Below are 18,391 nucleotides of genomic sequence, written 5' to 3' on the forward strand. Positions count from 1 at the left end.
GCTACTGAAGGAATTTTTTTATTTTGATAGGAATCAGTGAGTGAATCCCTGCTTCCATATTACTGATTGATCTGGATAGGGTGGGGTGGAAGAACAGAGAGCTAACCCACTTCTTATGGACATGCATGGGAAAATCATATGGAACTTCTTTCCCCTGGCTTTAAAAGGGGGTAAAACCATTTATGGAGAGTAAGGCTATTAGTGACTATCCGTCATGATGAATATGGAGAACCTGCATGTTCAAAAGCAGAAAGCTAATCAATATTAGTTACAGGGCAGCATTGACAGGAGAAATCTGTGGCCTTCTTGCTCTGATTATGGATTTCATAGAGACATAGAGATCGCTCCAGCACCCCCACACTTGCAGCGCCCCCCCCCCCCCGCCGGCCTGGCGCCCTGCCGGCCCGCGCCACCGGGACTACACCTAGAGCCAGGCCTGCTGAAATTTGTGATCTACAGAGGAGGCCCTTTGTGTAGTAACTTGAAACATGGCCTCCTCTGTAGTGGCATCCCACTTGTGCAGCTCCTTCCCTTTGGAGGTGTGTCAACCAGCCTTGTTACTGAGCTTTGGTCATCAATTCAAGATACACCATTTCACTCAGGCTTTTGGGTGACATGGATGCTTGGTGGGGTCATCTGAATTGTTCTTATTGTTTACTCCACCAACACGAGGAGTATAAGCTCTTGGTCTTAGTATGTTTAGTGGCTAATGATCTCGTGGATATCATTTTTATTTTTAGGTGTCATATGCTGTGTCGCCCTGTGATCCTGATGGGATGAATATATGAGTCAAATAAATAAATACTGCAAGAAACAAGTTGCTGAGCTAGATAGATCTTAGTTCTGATATGGGGCTGTTCTCAAGAGATCTCTGGTTCATCAAGCCCAGGATTGTCAACTGGAAGCAAAGTGTCTCATAAGAGTTATGCTGTTCTGGAGAGATACTAAAGATCTATCTGATCCAGAATCCTGTATTCACAGTGACCCAGCAGATGCTTATGAGAAGCCCACAAACAGGACACGAGTGCATTAACCCCTTCCCATTGTTGCTCCCCAGTGACTGGTATTTAGAGTTATGGATCCTCTGATCCTTGAGGTAGTATACAGCCATCATGATCAGTAGCCAACAATTTGACAGATTTATGGAGGATAAGGTTAATCCCCTTTTAAAGCAGTCTAAGTTGGTTACAAGAACCTTGTGATAATGAATTCCATAGTTTAACCGTGCACCCTCTGAAGAAGTGGTTCCTTTGTATTCTCACATTCCCACTCTTGATCTTCATTGGATGACCCTGAATTACGCAGGGATCTTTCCCGAACTTGCTACCCAAGGCTGTAAATGCCAGGAGTTTTGCCTGCAAAGTTCTCCCACTTACCTGCTATAGAAAAAGCTGGATTCGTAACTGAATAATTTGTGTGGGGTTAGGTGTAGCAGGTTTTCATAGCTGCAAACGAAACCGAAATTCCTCCTGTAATGGGATCTTTGCTACAATAAGATATTGTGAGAGCTGTCGCCAACTGTGTGTGACAAGTTCATTCTAAATAAGGTGCGACACCTTCTCTTATTCATTAAGTTTGACAGTTGAACAAACCTTGCTGTGATTTATTCTCTAAGTACTGAAGCAAGCGCATTTGGGAAGATGTCAACTGTTGATTCAACAACGGCTGGCCTTATCCCCTGCACAGCATGCCCTTTACAATTGTGTAACCATCTGCTGTGGGTTGGCTTTTGAAGACCCAAGTTTAAATCAAGTTCACAGATGGGAAAGATATTTGGGAGGAAAAGAGTTGATGTGGTGGAGCACCAGTTTCTGGCTACTACCATTTTGCATTAATTGGCAGTCACAAGTTTGATATAAGTGGTGGCTGCTGCTGCTGCAGACACGGTTTCATTTCATGGCAGGCATGTCAATCTCTGCTGCGTAAAAGGCCTTGAGTGTGAGGAAAGCACTTCATAAATACAAATAAAAGCACGTTGCAAGCAGCGCTTGTGGAAAGGAGAAAGGACGTGGTCGCTGGCGAACTGCCATTGCACATAGTGAGACCAAATTATTATTCAAGCCCAGCACTGGTTTAGCTATTTTAACAAGCATGATTTATTATAGGGTTTCCTCCTGCTGTTCAAGGATCTAATTTCAATTTCACATGAGAAAAGGAATGTTACAGCATTTATGTTGCTAGCTAGTAAATAAATAATTGGTTACTGTACTTCAGGATTTCAGTGCCTTATGTTCATAGGTGATAAGGGTGGACTTTTCCTCCTTCTTCTTTTCTTTTTTAAAAATACATTCAGATGCTTCTGTTAGTCTGTCTTGATTCCAGGAAAATGCAGAAGAGGGGGATGTTGGGTGATAAAACATTAATGATCCTGGGCCCATCTTCTACAGTTCCTTGATGGCAGCAGGTGACCTGTTATTTCAGTTAGTAAAGCAGAAATTGGCATGATCCCTTACGTGAAGGAAAAGTTGGAATCCTGTGCTGTCCAAGAAAGTTGACTGTAAAGTTCATTATTTAAGGTCTTTATCCAAAAGGGGGGTGGTCGCCCATTCAGTTTAAAAATTACATCATTGTATTTCATTCAAGTACTTGCAAAACCTGAGATATTTTGCATGTGTTCAAAATAAATGTTCTTTCCCACACACACACACAAAATCCTCCCTCCTCTTTGAAAGGCTACTCTTGGGAAAATTACTGTTGCTAGTGAGTGGCGAAGCCCATCTTATGAGTCATTCTCTTGGAGCATGAGGGTCTCCTGAGTGAGTGGGCTTTTGCTCTCCAGCTACAGTTTTCTCCAGAGCAGGCCCTTAGGTCAGAGCAATATTCTCTGCCTTTTTTGTGTAGAATGTAATATGAAGGACTGTTTGAGAGCAAGCTGCTTTTGGCAGGGGACAAATCACCACCGGGACTCCTCATGCCCCAAAGGTTATCCATAGTGTTAACCATTTGCCCCCACCATTATTATTCCTTAGGAACCTAAGGAAATCCATCATATACCTAAACCAGGACTGCACAATGTGTGCAGAATTGAAATGGGGACCTCCTTCAGGTGCACTGTACAAATCTTAAATTCTGCTTACAATCATAGAAGCAGGGGTGTCCTCAAATTCTTCCAATTCTTGCCACAGTTTTCCCTAGACACCTGCCTCCTTTTTTGGCCAAGTGCATAAAGCTGAATTCATGAAAGTTAAATGCATGAAAGTCGTGAATCAACTGTATTTCATAATGGACTATGAGCCTTAGGTTCCATCACAGTCTCTCTTTCCTTGCTAACTTGCCACTGAGGTTGGGTTATTTGAGGCACGAATAGAAAGTGGTGAGGGGTTTAAATTTCCCACCATCAGTGAACATAAAGTTTGCTCTTGATCTAAATTGTCCAGTATTTTCTGCTGCAAGTAGCAGTGACTCTCTAAATAAGGCCTTAGAGAGATAGGTATTTTTTTATTGGGGTTTGAACATGTGACCATTTGGACACAAAGTGTGTGCTGTTCCACTTTCCTGTGGTACTTCCTGACAGCTGATAACCAAATGATGGTTATCTGAAGAAGTGTGCATGCACACGAAAGCTCATACCAATGACAAACTTAGTTGGTCTCTAAGCTGCTACTGGAAGGATTTTTCTTATTTTGTTTTGACTACGGCAGACCAACACGGCTACCTACCTGTAACTAGAACCAAATGATGGTAGTTTTATTATAAAATAAATGTTGGTCACTTTTCACAGAATTTTATTCAAACAAAGAAATATTCTGTGAAAAAATAAATATGTGTTCATGAGTGTTGACAAATCCCACCAAAGGTTGTTGTTGGTTTTTTTTTGGGGGGGGGGGTTAAGCAGTTTTGGGGAGAGCTGGTGAAGTCATTTGTATATGATATCTCTTCATTGTGAAACACCCACAAGATGTATCTTATTTGATAGGATCTCTTGTAAATACCGGTAAGATGGAATGAAACCATTAAACGACTGGTAACTTAAGATTGTAAGTGCTGATTAAAAATTGGGTTTTGGTCTAGATTTCCAACATTAAATTAGACTTATTTTAAAACAACTCAACATTCTTGTTTTAGGAAAGAGTTTAACACCGTAGCTCCCTGAACTACTATTACTACTCCTTTGTTTTAATCTTTCCTCAAGTGCAGAAGTGAAAATGTATTTTCCTTGTGTAAGCTGACACAACTCAGTCCCTTTATTTATTACTTTGGCAGAAAGCCATCCCCACAGCTCTGCAAATAGGAAGAGAATCGACAGAAGTGCTATGAGCACCTATCTTGGTTAACTGCAGGCAGCTATCCAGACTTTCCTTTGCATACAAACAACAGATTAGGGGGTTTTCCAAGGCAGAGGCAGGATTTTGTTGTTTAGGGGGGAGGAGAAGGCCAACGGGGAGGGGAGGGTACTTAGACTGCGATGCACACCATGGATTAAACCAGGATATAAATTTAGACATATGAGATGTGCCTCGAAGGAACCAAAAAATGCATTCTAAATTTGTACAGCCCGTATAGAACATGACAAGGGTCTAATTTACCTATTATATGCCTGTCATGAAATGAAGCCTTTTCGTGCCCAATAAGGGGGCCTCTCTCTTCCACACTACAAGCTTGTTTCATAGTATTCTCTCTCTTGAGGGAGTTCTAGGAAATGGAGTGCTGTGAGGCTGCTAATGACCTCTGCTGGGGTATTCTCAACAGCCTCATGAAACTACAATTCCCAGGGTTCTCTGAGTAAACCACAGCAGTTAAATCAATATAAAACAAATACAGACATGTAATGGGAATAGGAATGTTAAAAGCAGGATATGGGAATAGGTAGACTCAAAACCTGATCCAGTGAAGCTTTTCTTACATTCATAAACAATCTAGAGTTAGGGGAGAGCAGTGAGGTGGGCAGGTTTGCTGATGATACTAAATTGTTCAGGGTCATTAAAACAAAAAGGGATTGCAAAAAGCTCTAAAAGGACCTCTGCAAAGTGAGTGAATTAGTAGTAAAATGGCAAATGCAATTCAGTGTAAGTGTAAGTGTGAAGTGATGCATGTTAGGGTGAAAACTCTTCATTTCGCATTTTTGTCATACCCTCCAACACATCAAAGGCAAAAACTGGCATGCCATCTTCCTGTTTTCTTTTTTCTCACAAGAGGATGGCGGCCATTTTGGGCATCCTGATTTTATGCAATTTTGCACCATGATTTCTTCCCGGAAAGCAGCTTTTTTTGGGATTGGTGCCCAAAAATGTGCATTTGGGGGCAGCCCATGAGATTGTGGCCCTGAAAAATCGCAAGATCACGGTGCTCCAAATGGCTTCTGTCCTCTTGCAAGAAAGAAACGGGATGTCTTGGTTTTTCTAGGGCACTTGCAAGGTATGATATATATGTGCAAGGTTGTTTGGACTGGCAGTGACTGAGCAGGAATGAGGCTTTGGGGTTGTAGTGAAGATGTCAGCCCAGTGTGTGTCAGCTGTGAAAAAGTTGCAGAAAGGTCCATGTTAGGGATCATTAGGAAAGGAGCTGAAAATAAAAATGCAGGTGTCATAATGACCTTCTACAAAACTTTGTAGTGCAACCACATTTGGAATACAGTAGCAAGTTCTGGGCACCACATCTCAAGAAGGATTTTGTAGAGATGGAAAATGTTCAGAAAACCACATTTTAAATGTTTTGAGGGTTTTTTATTTTAAAAAATGTTGTGAACGAACTAAATAAAGGGGCAATCAACTAGGGGGATGTCTCCCTGGCACCTAGTTTCCTGTGTACAATAGAGCACTTAGTCCAATGATCTCCCCCACCTGGAGTCCTGAAGTGGTCAAGTGCAGGAGCAGTTGTAGCACATGATTGTCAAAGACCAGGCTGAGGAGTACTGCTCTGATGAGGAATGGTGGGACCCTCCCCCTTCCCCTCCCCCCTCCCCCCGCTCCTGACCAGGATCCTGAAGCTGCCCAGGAGCAGTGAAGCAGTATAGATTTGGAACAGTGGTTTGCAGAGGGGCATAGTTCTGAAGACAAAAGTTGGGAAGAACTGGGGAGTAAACAGCAAAGTGAAGAAGAACAGAGAGAGAGAGAGAGAGAGAGAGAGAGAGAGAGAGAGAGAGAGAGAGAGAGAAAGCGCTAACAGACTCACTCTCGCTGGAAAGTGTCCAAGGTCACACAGAGCAGATAAGGTGGCTACACAAAAAGCAGGGTGGTTGCGAGATCAGGTTGCAAGACAGAAGTGACTGGGGGGAACTTAATTGGGAACACCTTCCTTCCGAGAATGGATGTGTTGTTCTTTTGCTACGATCATTAAAGACTCTTTAAATGGTAAGGGACTCTTTTCGCTTTGTCCTGCTTATCTATGGCCAAAGAGGTGGAGGAAGCCGAGTCCCAGGATCCTGACAATGATATACTGCTACAGTCAGACTGAATTCTTCCATCATGTGCAGCCTGAAAGACAAATTTTACACCACAGATATTAGACCTGTCTTTTATATAGGTCCTCTGTGCTGTCCTCAAAGAATATGATTATGCTTTTCATTACAGTATGTTTCCGGAATCTCAGTCCTCTCTGTGCTTAGTGGAATGGTGTACAAACATGACAATTATTTTATTCCAGGGTGGAGACCTTTTTGATGCCATTACTTCCACAAACAAATATACAGAGCGGGACGCTAGTGGGATGCTGTACAATCTGGCCAGTGCCATTAAATATCTTCATAGCTTGAACATTGTCCATAGGGATATCAAACCTGAGAATCTGCTGGTAAGTTCAACCTCCGGTTCGTTCTGGAGATTTCTGTTCATATGGCTGATGTTGGTAGCCTCAATGAGGCTTCAATGAAAATATGTATCTCTAGATAAAAATGCTCACCATAAGAAGCATTTCAAGTCTAGCAAATATTGCACTGTCTACAGAAGATTCATGCTTTACTTGTGGAACACAAATGGTTTACTTCTATTTTAGAGATACATGGATTGGGCTATATGCAATGTTGCCAGGATCATGCCATTGGAGAATTGAGCTTCTGAATCTGTCAAGTAGTCCAACAAACCTTGTAAATATTATTTCTAAAGACAACCTTTTGAAATGTTATGATGCTCCACTGCTGTTCTCTCTATGACTCCAAAAGAGGGGTTTTTCCCCCTGACTTTGAATTACATGAAAAGCCACAGTGTCCTCTCTACCTTTTGTGTTGGGGATGCTATATGTGTTTCATGCTGTGAAATCATTTGCAACTCATCGACTGCCTTGGTACTGCCCCCAGTTGGTCCATTGTACCTCAGAACCCACATAAGCAAGCAAGCACATTTCTTATTCCCTAAGCATCAGGCTGCAAACCAACTTCATCTTGCTTCTACCCTCATACCCAAAGCTATTGTAGGACCTTCCTAAAAACTAGAACCCTTTGGTGAGGAGACCTGAGAAAAGTATTGCTGCTTCTATAGAATCTGTGAGTTGTATCCTGTTGTGTCCCAGTCTGCTGATCTTTTATCCAGCAGAGTCTTCTGCAGGAGAAAGGGAGAATTGCCAGGGTTTGCTGTTTCACCCTTCCCTCTGAAGCCCCTTGCACCCACCCACTCCAATCTGCTCTAGGGTTCTGTGAGTTGCTTGGAGGTTCCTATTCCCCTCACAGAGTTTCAGTTGCCAAATTTTGCCACAAAGAGGGATTGATTGCTAAACCACTCTGGGAGAGGAATAGGAGTCCATAGCACATTAAAAGTACAGTGTGACAATTATCTTTCGTATAATTTTGCTGCTGCTGCTGCCTTTCTTGTTTACCTGGGTTGATAGGAAAGTGTGTTACTGTTTAGGAGAGAGGCTGAGAGCCAAATCAAATGTGCGGGTGGCAGGTCTTTATACACAGATCTGTCCTAATTGTGTAGGGCCCAGCATAATAGTGTTGGGTCCAACGTTAACAACAAATGGAACTCAACCATCCACTCTCCCTGCTGACCTGTCCCTTGTGAACAATTGCAGTTAGGCTCAGTTGCATTGTGGAACTAATATTTCACACACACACACACACACACACACACACACACCACTTTTCAACAATGCAGTGTATTCTTTGCCATATTGAAGTCTGAATGTTAGTATTGGTGCGCTGCTGTGTATGTAAGCTAGTGCAATCACATGTCAAGATTCATTAGACTCTTGTTTCTGAGAACGCTAGAGATGGTCTCATGGGGAAACGCTTACAATGCTTTTGTATTCAAACTTTTCTCAAGTTTGACAGCAGTAGACTGAAGTTCTCCCTCACCCTCTTGGTTGTTTTCCCTCTTAAAATAGCATTCACTGACCTACCATGAGCAATTATGCTGGGTATTTTTTAAAAAAAACAACAACAACCATGTTTTAGTGTATTTTGCGGTCCAGAGCACTCACAATAGTCCTGTGCTATTGTGCACATTCCACACTGATTACTAGTCAATACATTTTCCTACTAAGACAATTGCACTCAAAGGACATGTCTGTGTATGTTGCTTCCATCAGTTTAAACTGCACAAAAGCACATGGGAGTTTGTTGAGATGTGATTATTTCTAAGCAGCTATCACTGGCAAGATTGCCTTTGCGGCTTCAAGATGCCTGGGGCATGTTGTTCTTAGTATTGCATACCAAATGCTAGTATGCTTTTTTGCACTAACTGAATTGGGCTATCCAGAAGCAATATGGATACTAGCTAAAATAATATCCTTGGCCACACTCTAGTCCTAAAGCACGTTGCATAGAAATTGGGTACACTGATTTAAGACTTAACTTCCATAGAAGTTCTCTTAGGATCACACATTTAGATATCTACATCTAGATATAGGACTAGTTCACACATATGTCCATGAAATCTCATCCCAAGTCTTTACTTCATACAAAAAATGTGTACTATATTAATAATAACGCCTTGATCTTGGCCTGGTGGTGTGTCCCCTCCCATTTCACTGAAATGGGGTAGGTACCAAACATGGGCAAAATTGTTGGCTGCGCATTCTGTCCTTGGCACCCATCAGTTTGCCTTAGATGAAGCTAAGCTGTTTTTCTGACTGGGTTTTGGGGGAAATAGCTTAATCTGATCTAATCCACACCAGTTCAGTCCTATTGTAATTCACAGAATAAACACCCCAAGATGGTATTGCTTCTCAAACATTGCTCTCACCCTCTCCAGCTTGTTGCTTTACATCTAGGTCACATCACTCCCCAAATCTCTACTTTAAACTCCGCCTTATTTTCTGCTGAGAGAGATGGCATCACCCATTTAACATATTGGACTGAGCCCCTTAATCCTTCTTAATGGCAAATTACTTAGGTTATCACCTCACCAGGAGGCTAGCCTGGACTTTAGCCTTGCTTAACTTCTAAAACTTGGTGGATCCAGGGGTTAGAAGGGTCTGTCACCCAGCTTACCACCCCAAACTCATAACAACATAATGCCTGAACATCTTGCTTGCGCATAATATGGATGATTTTGATTTGGAGGAAGGCAGAGGTTAACCCATGTGGGTGTAAAAGGGTTACTAAATTATGTTAAACGAATTTCACCAGGCAACTTGGCCACACCTCTTTTGCTGATTTTACCCTGCATGGTATTCATATCCAGTTCCAATACATGTGCTATTAATCAACTGGCTCTTTTACCATTTTAGCAACCCAAGCTAAAAGCCTTAGTCATATGAAAAGGCTGTAATACTTCACCTCTACATTCCCTTCATCTGGAAAGCATGCTTTTTTCATTTTAATTGGGACATTTTTTCATAATTGCTCCTATTTAACATGATTATTTTGTCAAATCATGGGATAGCTTTATAGCCATATAATAAGCCCAAGAGAACAACTTCTCTGACTGTTGCCATCTGCAGTGATCACAAGAGCAGCTTAGGAAATATGGACAGTCTTTAGAGTAATGGGATACATATGGTAGCACACAATTATGTGTGGCTGGATTCAATTAGTGTTGTACAATTACACAGTTTTATTGCTTAGTTAAAACAGTGAAAGCACTACATAGTGGGTAATTTGCACTAATCCACATCTCTTTAATTGCCCTTCAGGGCTTAAAGGAAAATAGAACTTGTAAAGAGCTTACTTTCTTAGTAAGATGAGCTTTAAATGATCATCTACATTCTTCGCTCTTCGCAGGGCAGACAATTAAAATATTACCCCTTTACATTGAAGCCTTATTTTTGTCTTTAATCTTACTTACCGGAACATTTCCCCATGCCCACTGCTTGTTTACTTGTTTTCAGAAATGAACTGAAGAGTTGGTTTTTAAAAAAGAAAATGAACTCTTACTTGTAAAAAGCTCCAGGGAGAAGTTATCTATTTTTTTTATAAAAAAATGCATCCCTGGAGTCTTTTTAGTTTAAAAAAAAATCCTGGTGAAATGATAAATTGGTTCTTTTAATAGACATTCAACAAACTTAATGTTTTAAGTTCCCGAACACTTTGCAAAATAACTTCCCTTGCCCTGCCCCACAATAGAAACACTTAAAAAAATATGCCTGGGGTTGTTTATTAAAAATAAATGTTGTATGCTGCCTAGTATAAATTCAGACACTGAGGTAGCTCTGCATTCTATGTCCCAGTCACAAAGCCTTTAAAAAGCCTAGTGCACAATCTCTAATTAAAAATGTCATTGAAATATAATTTATTGCTGCCACTTTAGCAAACACTTTCTTAAAGATTCATAAACCAGATGTGCCTAACAACTCACATTTTTAATAATAGAGCAATTTCATTTTTAAATTTCCTCCTTCCCTACCCATATTCATTCCGGCATTGTCACAGCCAGTGTGTGCTGAGAATTTCTGTTTGCTGCTCCTTTTTGAAGACAAAATTCCAGTTACATGAGCTCACTGAAACCCAATTGAAGGGGGGGGGGAATAGGCCTCTGAATGCAAAACACATTCTCATAATATGTATTTGATGCTACGGTGTGTTTCTATTGCCATGCAATTTACACGTAGTTTGCATTTCACAAATAAGAATAACATTCTTTCTCTTTGCCACGCAACTTGCAATAGGCTTTGGTGGCTGCCTAGCTCACAATTTAAAGGGTAAAGAATTGTTGTAGAAAATCTGAGACAGGAGGCAATTTTATTAATAAAAACAAATCTCATACATTTTTCCTCTGTGGTCAATGGCCATTGAAATGTAGAATAATGGATCTGGAAGTGTCTAATGGCATGAAGTCCAATACTCGGCCAAAAGCAGATATCCATAAGTAGTAGGGAGAAACCTGCTTGGCTTGTACTTCATCCTCAGCCACGGACAATTTCTGATAGAAAAGTGATGACCAAGCTGGTTGTTGTTGTTTAGTCGTTTAGTCGTGTCCGACTCTTCGTGACCCCATGGACCATAGAACGCCAGGCACTCCTGTCTTGCACTGCCTCCCGCAGTTTGGTCAAACTCATGTTCGTAGCTTCGAGAACACTGTCCAACCATCTTGTCCTCTGTCGTCCCCTTCTCCTGGTAGTGACCTTCAAAGATCCTTCTGCCTCATAGAGTGAATTAAACTGTCCAATCTACTCTTATTAAATTAATATTAATTATGAAGACTGGAGGACTGTACCACCTCCATGGCAATAGATTGTCTCTATAGCAACTCTAACAACCTGTTTTACATCCCTACAGTAAGGATACTGTGCTGTTTGGCTTCTGGCTACTGTTTCATGTTTATTAAGTGCAAGCTAAGTTCGCTCCAACCTCTTTATCACTCTCTCTGTTCATCTCTGGCTCTCGCCTCCTCACATCTGCTGTGTTCAGGCATGCTTGGGGACGGGGTGGGTGGGGGGCTTCACTGCCACAAGCACAATGGAATAGAAGATTGACTGTTAAGGGAAAGGGAGATTCCTGCTAGAAGGAACACACTGAATCAGAAGACTGTTTGTTTAGGTTTATGAGCACCAAGATGGGAGCAAGTCACTGAAGCTGGGAGATTTTGGACTGGCCACCATCGTTGATGGGCCTCTTTATACCGTCTGCGGGACACCTACTTATGTAGCTCCAGAAATCATTGCAGAAACTGGGTAAGATGGTTTGTAACACATTTGGTATGAACAATTAAATTTATTAGTAATTTGTAAATTAAATCTTGAGAAGAACATTGACAGATTAGGGCCAAGGCAACAATCAAACATTTATCAAGTTTCTAAGATAGTATTAATGATAGTTGCTGATTACTGCTGTTTACAATCTCTCTTCCTTCATTTTTATATCCTGTTCAGTTAGTGCCTGGTGTGCAGAGCGACTATCATCTAGTGAAAGAGATCCATATTCTTCTCGTGAATAGTGGATGTCCATTTGAATATAAATCACACTGTACTTGAATTTAAATATTTTAGATTTAATTCTTGCACCTCATTTTCTAAAATGCCATGTAAAATATAGCTATTACTAAGACAATGCCGTGTAATTTAATGATGGTCTTTGCCATGGTATCATTTTCTCCTTGCTTTTATTTTGCACTATTGATCACACATTCTTTATAATATTAATCATAATCTCTTGTCACTTGTAGATATGGCCTGAAGGTGGACATCTGGGCAGCTGGTGTGATTACTTACATCCTGCTGTGTGGTTTTCCTCCATTCCGTGGGTATGGGCAATGCTGATCTTTTCCCCTTTTAACAATGCACTTCTGAGCTATTGGAAACCCAAATGTTTTTTTCTCTCTGGGTATAATTCTAGTTGCTCTCCCCATCCTTCTCCTCCCCTGCTGTGTGAGGCAATGTAATTTACCTAAACAGTATCATGATAGGTGAGATGGTGATTTCATAGGTTTATTTTTATTTATGCAATTCATTGCTGGTAAAAAAAACCAAAGGAAATAAAAATGATGTTCTTCCCAGAATTTAAATATTATGCTGTGCCCTTTTAGAATGGTATAAAATGTATATCAAATATATGTTTACTGAAAGTAGAATTGCAGAGCCTTGCAATTTTCAGATAGAGTCAACTGGCAACTGTTTCTTAGGAGCTTTCTTTCTTTCACATTTTGAATACATGCTGTTTGGTAGACTCTGCAAAATGGGAGAAACACATTTTTCCTCAAGCACTGCGCTTTTAAGAGCAGAGTCTTGCTGTTTCATGTATTTATCTTTTTCCATGTGGTGGAAACTTAACACTTTTGTTTCCTTACCGTGTAGAAGTGGAGAAGATCAGGAAGTCCTTTTTGATCAGATTTTGATGGGACAAGTAGACTTTCCATCCCCCTACTGGGATAATGTTTCTGACTCTGCAAAGGTAAATTGTGCTGCTTTGGTTTTTTTTCCCATATCTTACTGACAGCCCTCTTTACAAGCCTTCTCGGGGAGCCTATTGTAAAGTTTCAACTGGTGCAGATCAAAAACTTTTAACTAGTGCAGATGAAGGTGCTAACCCAAAGCGCTGCAGGAAGGAATGGAAAATAAAACTGCCGATATAATGCTGTTATACAAATCTATGGTGCGACCGCATTTGGAATACTGTGTACAGTGCTGGTCACCTCGCCTCAAAAAGGGTATCATAATCTTGGAAAACATTCAGAAAAGGCCGACCAAAATGATTGAGGGAAAAGAGTGACTCCCCTATGAAGAAAGGTTTCAGCATTTGCAATGTTTTAGTTTAGAGAAAAGGCAAGTGAGATGTAGCATGATAGCAGTTTATAGCATTATGCATGGCATGGAGACAATTTCCTCCCCTGTCTCCTAGCACTAGAACCCGTGCACACACAACAAAGCTGAATATTGAAAGATATAGGACAGGTAAAAGGAGTGCTTCTTCATACAGCATAGAGTTAACTAAATCTTTCCATTTCGCAGGAACTTATTACTATGATGCTACAGGTAGATATAGACCAGCGATTTTCGGCTTTGCAAGTTCTTGAACACCCATGGGTTAATGTAAGTAAATCTAAAAGCTAACAGCTTTATTTTAACACACACACACACACACACACACACACACACACACACACACACACATATATATATATATATATATATATATATATATATATATATATATATTTGTTTGTTTGCTTGTGAAGTCTTTTGAATTGCTGTTTTAGAAATATGACACATGCCACAAGTAGCTGCCAACCTAGCAGATCGAAAGCACGCCACTGCAAGTAGATAAATAGGTACCGCTGCGGCAGGAAGGTAAAGGGCGTTTCTGTGCCCTCTGGTTTCCGTCATGGTGTTCTGTTGTGCCAGGAGCAGTTTAGTCATGCTGGCCACATGACCTGGAAAGCTGTCTGTGGACAAACACCGGCTCCCTCGGCCTGAAAGCAAGATGAGTGCCGCAACCCCAGAGTCGCCTTTGACTGGACTTAACCATTCAGGGGTCCTTTACCTTTTATCTTAGACCTAGGGTTTTATACAACAATGTTGTCCCATTAGCACAAGTACCTCCCCTCCCTTTCCCCCCATGTCCCCCCAAACTGTTTAAACCCCCCCCCCCCGGAAAAAAGCTAGAGATATGACCCTTAACCAGTTCAGTGCATCAGTACACTATTGTTTAGCATAGGACAAACACACTTCTTTGGATTACAAAACAGGATGTTACTCCTATGTTGCAGAGATACTGGTGCAAAGCTTTAAGTATCAAGACGCTGGTCAGTTGTTGACATACATATGTCCAAAATACCTGAAAGAGTGGGGCAAATCTATTTTAAAGGGCTGTTTTTAAGACTCCAGCCATTATTTACAAGAATGTGAGTCTATGTTTCATATGGCATATTGAGGGGGAAGGGGGAATATTACTGACTTGTGGATGACCAAAAAAAAATACAACCCATTTGTAAGAGTGAGTGTGGCACTCCACCATGAACAATCTGTCTTTGTATCCTGTTTATTAATTACACATACCATGAAATTATTCTTTTGGGGGGATTCTCCAGAACTATTTTGATAGCACATGGAAGTACCCAGCAAGTTGGTCTTTTAAGGCCTTACTTCTAGGCCAACTCTAGTCTAGACTGTTATTGTGTCAACTTCAGGCATGTTGAAATAGCCAACTGGGTAATTCATGAATACCATACAAAACTAGAATGGTGTAACGATTGGCAACTTTCAGCACATAACTTCATGATATTAGAAAGTTAATCAGCTGCCTCCAAGCACTATTAGATCTTGTAAATTGCAAATTCCCAAATAAATAGTTAAAACTAGTAAGTCCTAATAATTAATATATCATTAAATACAATATGGTAGTGGTCTGGAAAAATGTCTCCTGAATTGTCCTTCAGCTCCTTGTAGATCATAATTCACAAATGCTTGTTTTCGCTTTGCAGGACGATGGCCTTCCAGAGAATGAGCATCAGTTGTCTGTAGCTGGAAAGATCAAAAAGCATTTCAACACAGGCCCCAAGCCCAACAGCACAGCTGCTGGAGTTTCCGTTATAGCAGTAAGCATCTGCAATACAATGCTTAACTTTTCTCCCTCAGCGTCTGTATATTGGGTCTGTGTTGAGGAGATGGCACCCAAAACTCAGCAGATAGTTATGCCTTTAATGCAGTATAAAATAAAACTTCAATTATCCCATCTTCTTCCAATTTCTTCATCTTGAGAGCCATATCATCACCCAAGGCAGCACACACTATCCTATATATTTCTGAAAATCAATCCCTCAGTGGAGAAAATCCAATGTGCATTCACAAATGTGGCATATAAGCTTGTGATCATTTACTTTAAAATTGATTGGACTGTTATAATACTTACCTGTAGCAAGAGCAAAAAAAAAAAACCCGATTCGAAGCAGGAATTCCTTACACCAGGCACATAGAAATCATTACGTGTCACGAAATACAACTGCTTCTGGGGTAGCAATTTTTGCCTACACCAACTGGTACTGAAATGCTGCACAGATTAGCAATATGCAGCCCACTGCATTGGCTCCGAAAGCCCTGCATGCTGTGGCACGTATACAGCTGGTCCATGGAGCATTCTATGTGCATGATTGGCAGCCGCACAATGTGCCCACCCCCACAACTCAAGATACTGATACTGGAATGCCTAATATGGTTTTAGGACTAGGCCCTATTTTTTTTCCATCACAGTCTGATAGAATTATACAAGCGTTTTAATAACCTAAATGAATCTCTCATTTTTTAAAAGACACTCAAGAGAAGAAACTTCCATTTTCCATTGTAAGATACAAATCTATGTGCCCATAGATTTTATTCAGTGTACATATCACTCTTTGGACACAAGCTGGCTAGCTGCTTCCCTCCAGACAGGAATCAAACTGGCTGGAGATTCAAACAGAACTCCGTACAAAGCTTCTGGTAGCACACATGGTTTTTTTGTTTTGGTTTCTTGCAATCCTCTGCAGAAGCCCTGTTAAAATCTCAATTGCACATAATAGCACAGATGAAAATGTGCCAGGCTTCCCCCTCTTCCTCTTCTTCCAACCACAAATAGAGACAGGCCAACATTAGCCAACAGGGTTATTTATCTATTTCCCACAAACATGCACAGAAATCATTGGGTTTCCATAAATTAATATCACTGAGCGGTCACTGGGTTTGTTTGTTTTTTAACATGCCCATCTTCTTTCTTTACGTCTGCTTGTGCTTTTTAAGCTTCCTTTCATAAATGTGCCTACTAAGCATGCTCCAGAAAGAGCCATCAGAATGATGCTTCAAACATAATAACCATTGACCATATCAGATTAATTGACATTTGTTCCCAGCTTGGATAAAGTGCAGGTGGAGCCCCTTTTCGTGTAGCTCTCCCACTTTCATGGTTTTGGGGAGTTTTTTTGGCTTGGCCCTTTTGGGGGTGGATTTTAAGTCGGCATGAATTAAATTCAGCTCGTTTGGCTCAGCCCATCTTTTCTGGATTCTTGCTCCAGAGTTATTTGGTTTGGCAAGTGTTTGTCCCTCCCCTCATTGCCTCCCACCCCACCAATGATTTTATTTCTTTAGCTGTTAAAACTGAATAAATAACCCCTGCCTTAAAAAAATGGAAGGTAATCTTTCCCTCATGCTTTCCTTAGGTTTGGTCGCCTTTTTTTAATTTATCTCATTGGCTAAAAATACAGTCAGCATTTGCTTTTTAAAATGTTCCATTAAAACCAACGCTACAGTAGCTATTTCCCACAACTAAAACATCCCATTATGTGCATTCGTCATATGAAATATCAGGTATGTTCTCAACTGCCCAGCTGAAAACCTTTTCAATTGGGCTGCCAGCACGCTTGTCCATGAGAAGCACTTGCTCAGGTCATCTACACAAGGGATTTCATAGCTTTTCAAAAGCTCTTTCAAAATGCTTTGCCAGCTCCTTTTTCACCCATCCTTCGCCGCCTTTATTATGCTTATGTTTATTTTTTTGTTTAATTTGCACCAATTGCACTGGAAACTGATTGCTTTAAGTAGTTTTGATACTGTATTTTAATTGGGGAAAGACACCACAGTGCAGCTTCTCACCGAAAAACAAAAATGGCGTAAAAATAGAATGACATGCAGGTCTTTGTTTTGGTTTTTAGTGCTATATTATCTGAATATTGGCACCCTGTCTGTTTAGTACTGGAGACTGGCGTTTTCCTGCTAGTAATTCACCACTGTGATTTATCATAAATGTGCACACAAGCCCTGCCACTTCATCTAACTTTTCCAAAAATACAGAGAACAAATTTCCGCCATGCATATATAAATGTGTGCTTGTTTGCTTCTTTAAAAATATTTATGATTCCCCCCCTGTAATAGTAGGCCTCTAAAGAATTTGCAACAAAATAAAATGCAGAATAACACACACCATAAATAAAACAGTAGAGTGTTAAAAGTGACCTGATACAACCAACATTCCAGAAATGCTTGCAGAAATAAGAAAGGTTTTCACAGCACACTGTGTGCTTTGCCTCTTCGGGGGGGGGGTATTTCATAATACAGGGAGTACTTCATGGAATGCTCCATTCTGAATATAGAGAGATTTGATTTCTGTGGTGTGAGGCACCTCTAAAAGCAAGATAATGCTAATAAACCTACAAGTTCCAGTGCACAGTCTCAGCAGCAATAAAATCAGAGTTGCCTGCAACTCAAAAGTAAGTCCCATTGAGGTCACCTTTACTCCCAGGAAACAAAGTACAGGCATGCTGCCTAAATCCAGTTTTTGCAAGGCCAGCTGCTCAAATTAAAATGCAGTGGCAGATAAGCTTTAAATAAGATAGCATTTGGTATAATTCTTAACTTATGTACTCTACAAGTGCCAGAATTTAGTGTTAAGAAATCTTAAGTTAATTGACTCCCTTTTATGTTAAACTAGTTTGAAGGTACAGTAAACATGAGTGGATGAATGCAGCATGCAAATGCTTACAAGGTTTGTGTACCAATTTAGCCTTACACGCATTGGCTGCAATGAAGCATACAGGAAGTGGTGATGTCCCAGACTTAGGTGGCTTTTAAATGGGGAACCAGGAAGGTTTGTGAAGCTCAGTAGCAAGTGAATATT

General features: G+C 40.7%; 1 protein-coding gene across 2 annotated transcripts in view; it reads left to right on the forward strand.

The window, feature by feature from the left end:
- Window positions 1–18,391, forward strand: part of DCLK1 (doublecortin like kinase 1) — a 197,069-nt gene that overhangs the window by 156,564 nt on the left and 22,114 nt on the right. For both annotated transcript variants that reach the window (XM_060273780.2, XM_060273781.2), the window contains exons 11-16: window positions 6,583–6,729; window positions 11,852–11,985; window positions 12,477–12,554; window positions 13,105–13,201; window positions 13,759–13,839; window positions 15,231–15,344. In XM_060273780.2, coding sequence (XP_060129763.1) covers window positions 6,583–6,729; window positions 11,852–11,985; window positions 12,477–12,554; window positions 13,105–13,201; window positions 13,759–13,839; window positions 15,231–15,344 — 651 coding nt within the window. The remainder of the gene's footprint in view (window positions 1–6,582; window positions 6,730–11,851; window positions 11,986–12,476; window positions 12,555–13,104; window positions 13,202–13,758; window positions 13,840–15,230; window positions 15,345–18,391) is intronic.

Source organism: Zootoca vivipara, chromosome 4 (assembly GCF_965207765.1).
Source record: "Zootoca vivipara chromosome 4, rZooViv2.hap1.1, whole genome shotgun sequence".
In the NCBI taxonomy this organism is placed as follows: domain Eukaryota; kingdom Metazoa; phylum Chordata; class Lepidosauria; order Squamata; family Lacertidae; genus Zootoca; species Zootoca vivipara.